This window comes from Arachis ipaensis, chromosome B05, assembly GCF_000816755.2.
Source record: "Arachis ipaensis cultivar K30076 chromosome B05, Araip1.1, whole genome shotgun sequence".
In the NCBI taxonomy this organism is placed as follows: domain Eukaryota; kingdom Viridiplantae; phylum Streptophyta; class Magnoliopsida; order Fabales; family Fabaceae; genus Arachis; species Arachis ipaensis.
The window spans coordinates 145550064-145556641 of NC_029789.2; the positions used below are offsets into that span (position 1 = coordinate 145550064).

Below are 6578 nucleotides of genomic sequence, written 5' to 3' on the forward strand. Positions count from 1 at the left end.
CTTATTGAATATTATTTTTATTCTAATTTATTAAATATGACTGTTATAAATTTTGAAAAGTGAAAAAATTATGTTTTAATTTCATCCATTAAAAAATTATTTAAATATTTGAATTTGATTATTGACCAAGATAATAAAATTCGTATAATAGAAATTATGCTAGCAAAATATTTTTTTTTTATTTTTTATAGTATCTCTTAATCTCACAGACAAAGAATAATCTGCTCAATAAATTATTGCATATACAATGTGAAATTTGAATCTATGATACTTGTATGAGTCTGATTACTCGACCAACTCTTGGTTATTATACTAGCCAATATATTAGAAATTATACTAAGAAGGATGCCATAATTTTTTTTTTTTTTAATTTTTTGTCCACATGCAATAAGCTTCAAATCTTCAACCAGAATCAGAAGTGTTGGTTTTTTCCGTCTACTGGAGACTGGCTTTTTTTTTTCCTTATCTGGACTGATGTTGACCCATTTATGGGCCAAACTGAAGTTGGGTTAATGTGAGGAAACCGGGTCATGATGAAGGAAGGCAAGGCCCAAAAAAGTGAATAAAGAAATACAAAAGCGTGAGAAGAATAACTACCCAACCGTCATTAGGTCGCAGATCTAACGGGTGTGATGCGTTGAGAATAGGGTTTGAGGATCGAAGGGCAGAGAACGCGTCCACCATGAAACCCTGAATTTCCCTTAAATCCCCGCGAAGCTCGACGCAGCCTCTTCCTCTTTCTTCTCCTGCTTCTGACTGCACTCTCACTCTTCCATCCTTCCTTCGAAGCAGGAGAAAATATCTCCCTCTCTCTCTCTCCACAAATAACACACCTAACCTAACCCTCAAAACGCCACCGTTCCGCCATGCCTTCCCTTGCTCTCTCAAACGGCGCCGTTCCCTCCCCTAAGGACAACAAAAAACACAAATCCAAAAAGGAAAAGAAGGAAAACAACGTCGACGACGCTCAGGCTCAGCAGCTAAACGGCGCCGTTTCTGAAACCAAGAAGAAAAGCTCCAAGAAGAGGAAGAAGCTCTCCTCTGATGAGGATGAGGACGATCAGAAGAGTGAGACTAGCTCTGAGCTCGTTGAGCCTCAGAATGATGAAGGCTTGAAATCCAAGGAGAAGAAGAAGAGCAAGAAGGAGAAGAATAAGAAGGCCAAGTTGGACATGGATGAGGAAGAGGAGGAGGAAGAAGAGGTTCTCAAAAAGGAGGAGGATCCTAACGCCATTACCAACTTCAGAATCTCCGAGCCTCTTAGGGCAAAGCTTAAGGAGAAGGGAATTGAGTCTCTCTTCCCGATTCAGGCCATGACCTTCGACATCATCCTCGATGGCTCTGATTTGGTTGGTCGTGCTCGCACCGGTCAGGTATATTTATGCCCTTATTTCTCAGCTCACGCTCTGATCTGTTATCAATATTCTATTTTTGTTTTTAAGAGAACAAAGAGAAAAAAAATCAATTTTTTGTCCTGATTGGTAATGCTTCTTCTTAATTGCATTTGCACGTGTTTATGTTTGTTACCGAATATGTTGATTTGCCATGTTTCTGGAGTTTGAGCTTCAAGTTAGTTCTGGTATGATAGGATACATATATTAATTAACATATTAGGAATTAGTGTGGCCTAAGAAATACCATGTCTGAGTTAATTGAAGTATTTAGTTCTTTGGTGAATGGGGTTTCAATTTTGGCCTTGTAAATGATTATTATGAGAGGTGAAATAGTTCTGATGCTACGCAATTTTTTTGTGTTTTAAATCATCCTGCTCGTGCATTTTCAGGGTAAAACTCTGGCTTTTGTGTTGCCCCTACTAGAGTCTTTAATCAATGGTCCTGCCAAAGCGTTCAGAAAGACCGGTTTTGGGAGGGCTCCAAGTGTCCTTGTTCTTTTACCCACCAGGGAATTGGCAAATCAGGTATACTTAACTAGTTAACTTACAATAGCTGACTGCGGAAGTGGTTTAAGTGCTTTTATTTGCAGTTATATTTATGTTTGTTTCTTCTGTTGTGGATTAGGTGTATGCTGATTTTGAAGTTTATGGTGGGGCAATGGGATTGAGTTCTTGCTGTCTATATGGTGGGGCTCCATACCAGACTCAAGAGAGTAAGCTTAGGAGAGGTGTTGATATTGTTGTTGGCACTCCAGGTCGTGTGAAGGTATTGCCTGTATAATATTTGTTGGTTTCATATAATGGTTTTTCATTTTGCAATATGATTCATACCTATTGCCAATGGTTAATAGTAGAAGCTTCAGTCTATTTAATGGCTATTGTTGATTTTATTTAGGATCATATAGAGAGGGAAAATATTGACCTGAGCCAGCTAAAGTTCCGTGTCCTTGATGAGGCTGATGAGATGCTCAGAATGGGTTTTGTTGAAGATGTGGAACTAATTCTAGGTATTTTGTTTGATTTTTGCCTCTTTGGCCAATTTTTTTTTAATCTGTAATTTATAAATTATTTGAGGCCACTGATGTTCCATGCCAGTGTTTGATTTTTTACTCTGCAGCTTCCTTCTTTTTTCAGTATAACAATGGTCCTTGATTTTTACAGGCAAGGTACAAGATGTTAGCAAAGTTCAGACACTTCTTTTCAGTGCTACTTTGCCAGACTGGGTTAAGCATGTATGTTTGTGATCATCCTATGTTCTAATTCATTTTTTTACAATATATTTTTTTCCTTATGAAATGTTATTTTGTTGTCAGATTTCTGGAAAATTTCTGAAACCAGATAAAAAAACTGCAGATCTGGTGGGAAATGCAAAAATGAAGGCTAGCACCAATGTTAGACATATTGTTCTTCCATGTAACGGTTCTGCCAGGGCCCAGCTTATCCCAGACATTATTCGCTGTTATAGCAGGTTGTTTTTTATTTTGTCATTCATTTCTTATTTCTACATCATTTTATGAATACTTAGAAGCATTTATTTGACATATGGTTTTGTTTCAGTGGAGGCCGAACAATTATATTTACTGAGAAAAAGGAGTCTGCTTCTGAGCTTGCCGGCTTGTTGCCCGGAGCAAGAGCTCTACATGGTGATATACAGCAATCACAACGTGAGGTGAGCTGCTACATGTATTTCGATGATTTTTTGGAGATTTTCATCTTACATGTTCACCATGTTGCAAGTTGTTTTGAAATTGATTTCCTTGTGTAATGACCCCCTGCTGTTGTACATATATTTTTCAAATAACAATGCTTGGGTTCTGCTTTTGCTATTTTTCCTCCTCTTAACTCTACCATTATTGCAGGTTACACTGTCTGGTTTTAGGTCTGGGAAATTCATGACTTTGGTTGCCACAAATGTGGCAGCAAGGGGTTTAGATATTAATGATGTTCAGTTAATTATCCAGGTACTCTTGATGTCTATACATGCCAAATATATAATGCATCATCTTTTTATTGATGTTGATCTGATCTGATATGCTCGATTGTTTTGGATTTAGTGTGAGCCCCCACGTGATGTAGAAGCCTACATTCATCGATCTGGGCGCACAGGAAGAGCAGGTATTTTCAGAATTTTGTTAGGTTTTTTTATTGCTATGTTTGTGCTATTGAGCTTGTGGGTTACATTCTAGGCTCTGGGTTTTTCAGGAAATACGGGAGTTGCTGTAATGCTTTATGATCCCAGGCGATCAAATGTATCTAAAATAGAAAGGGAATCGGGTGTGAAATTTGAGCACATATCTGCCCCCCAGCCTGATGATATTGCCAAAGCTGTTGGTGGAGAAGCTGCTGAAATGATTACCCAAGTGTCTGATAGGTATGGTTTTTGTTATTCACTTCTGTTAACATTTGTTTTCTTCTAATGCTAACATATGTCATGTGCACAGTGTGATTCCTGCGTTCAAGTCTGCGGCTGAGGAGCTTTTGAACAACTCTGGTTTATCAGCTGCTGATCTACTTGCAAAAGCACTTGCCAAGGCTGTGGTCAGTCAATTAATCCTCTATATGTTTAACATGTATTTTCCTTGAAATATAGTTTTTATAAATGTATCAGATCCTTCATCTTCCATATAATTCTCTAATTCAGGTAAATATTGTGTTTTTTTTCCAGGGCTTTACCGAGATAAAGAAAAGATCAGTTTTGACTTCCATGGAGAATTACGTTACACTGCTTCTTGAGATTGGAAAACCTATGTTCACGCCGTCGTGAGTATTCTACTACAATGTTTAATTACTGTCGTCTTTCTTCAAATTAGAATCTAGAAATTTTGTATTCTAGTGGTTTGGTTACTTCAATTGATGGTATAGACTTGATTCTTCAGTTGTCAACTACTTTCAAGTATTAGTATTAACTGGATTTTGTTTTTGGCATTGGTTGTTTCCTCCTATTTGACATATGATGTTGTGGGTTGGTATCAGCTTTGTTTTCGGAATCCTAAGGAGATTCTTGCCCGAGGAGCAGGTTGAGGCTGTGCAGGGTTTGACTCTCACTGCAGATGGAAATGGTGCAGTGTTTGATGTACCAGCCAAGGATTTAGACATTTATCTTACTGGTAAATTTTATTTCTAAATGATTTATTTCAGATTTTGAGCAATTTAAAACAAAGCTCTTTCTCTCACCTATGTGCACGCGCACACACACATTGCTTCGTTTAACTTCCACTGTCATCATAGTAGTAAACTAGTAATTGCGAGTGTTTTTCTAATTGCTGTCTTTTAAGCCTGTCAACGTATAAAATTTTGTCGTAACATACTAACATTCCATAAAGTCCAAATTATGTTCCAAGTCTGACAAAAGAAGCTATAATGTTCTGTTCATATTTTAAATTCAGTTATTTTTGCTCTACAGGTCAGCAGAAAGCTGGTAATGTAAGCCTAGAGGTGTTGAAAACATTACCACGTTTGCAAGAAAGAGAGCAACCAAGAGGGGGCAGATTTGGTGGCGGTCGAGGGTTTAATGATAGAAATGGTGGGAACAGGTTTGGAAGAGGTGGTGGCAGGAATGGTAGATTCGGCCAGAACGATAGGTTTTCGAATGGGAGAGGTAATTTCAACAAAGGTGGAAAGAGATGGTAAAGGAGTCGGGGACTGAGTGTTTCCTCTGCTCTGGGTGTTACGTGGGCATAACTAATGCAAAAAGTTTTGGGGGAAAGACCAAACAGGATTCAAGTTTATGGATTCACTCTGCCCCCATAGCCCTTTATCCATATAATCTTTTTTCTTTTCTTTTTTTTTTTTTTAACTTATTGATTTGTAATTCACACATTCCTAAACCTTGCCTCCTTCCCAATTTAGTTGGCCGTCTGAACCCCAGGCTGATTTTTCCTTATTTTGTTTTTAATTTATCTCAATTTTGATAGCAAGTATAAGAAATTACTTTTGGTAGTGTACGAAAGACATTGAACCATGATATGTTGCTATTTTTGTTTTTTTTTTTACTTTTTGAGAAAAGGATTGGCCATGATATGGCAAAAAAAGAAATATATAATATTTATTTCTGTCTATATTTTCTTCCTGAAGTATTTTAATCTTTTACACCTTTTATATATGACTTCATTTTATTTGAACTCATGTCTGGTTTGTAAAGCTTAATAAGAGACCTAAACCCAAACGAGGGAAATATTCTGTAGTCTTTGAAGTCTGCATCCAATAAAAGCTTCTTCCATTCTTTCTCATCCCTCAACTTTCCATACAGAAAAGTCATCACACCCTTGTCTTGCAAGAGCTTTAACTTTGTCATTTAATGCCCATCTTCTTCTTCATTTATCACTATATCACTTGTCCTCCATCATTGCTTTTCCTCGAAATAGCTTTAGCATTTTCCGGATTTGTTTGCTGTGATCATCATCCGAATCATGCATTACAGACTACAGAAATAACAAACATGTGGAATGTCCAACACTCTGCATTTTATCTTAGGAAATTCCCCACTAATAATCTTAGCAGTGTTCCCTGTTGCAGTGTTGCTCACAGGTTTGCAATCTCATTGCGAAGCTATACAAATTCGAATCACTCTCCATAGCATCGTTGAAAATCTATGTTACACAAATAGATATACTAGTATTATTATTGGACATAATACAGTTAAGGTCGGTTGGAGTGATATTTTCTTTTAACAAAATCATATTTAATAGGAATGTAATTGCCGATGCATTCTTTCACAATTTAGAAAGGTATTGACAATTTAAGTGTCCTTAATTTTACAAAAATGATCATCTTAGTTCTTCACTTTTAAATATGTGGCTCATTTTAATTTTTGGGCACGAAGGCCTTAACCCTTAGTTTGTTATTTTTTACCAATGTTTCTCTAAGATTTGACCAAGTTCGAAGTCATCTTCTATAAATAAAATACGTAGTTTAAGATAAAATTAGTAATAAAATATTATGAATTTACATTTGAATTAATAATTTTTGTAGAATGATATTAAACTAGCGTATCAATCCATCTTTTTATAATTAAATATGTAGGATAATAAAAAATATAAAGTTAGTTAAAATGGTAAATATCTAATAGTTTAAACTAATAAAATAGACTTGTGAAAATTTATATCGTTCATAAAAATAATTTTAAAGATACAAATAATAAATGAGTTTTTGAAAATTTTAAAATATAACAAAAATAATCAAATAT

At 36.0% G+C, this 6578-nt stretch overlaps 1 protein-coding gene across 1 annotated transcript; it reads left to right on the forward strand.

The window, feature by feature from the left end:
• On the forward strand, window positions 740-5398 carry LOC107644737 (DEAD-box ATP-dependent RNA helicase 7). Its single transcript, XM_016348663.2, has 14 exons — window positions 740-1373; window positions 1784-1918; window positions 2019-2159; window positions 2289-2400; window positions 2555-2625; window positions 2707-2861; window positions 2951-3062; window positions 3253-3354; window positions 3448-3508; window positions 3596-3764; window positions 3835-3931; window positions 4059-4153; window positions 4367-4500; window positions 4797-5398. Exons 1-14 carry the CDS (start codon window positions 867-869, stop codon window positions 5021-5023), a joined length of 2118 nt encoding a protein of 705 aa, XP_016204149.1. The 5' UTR covers window positions 740-866; the 3' UTR covers window positions 5024-5398.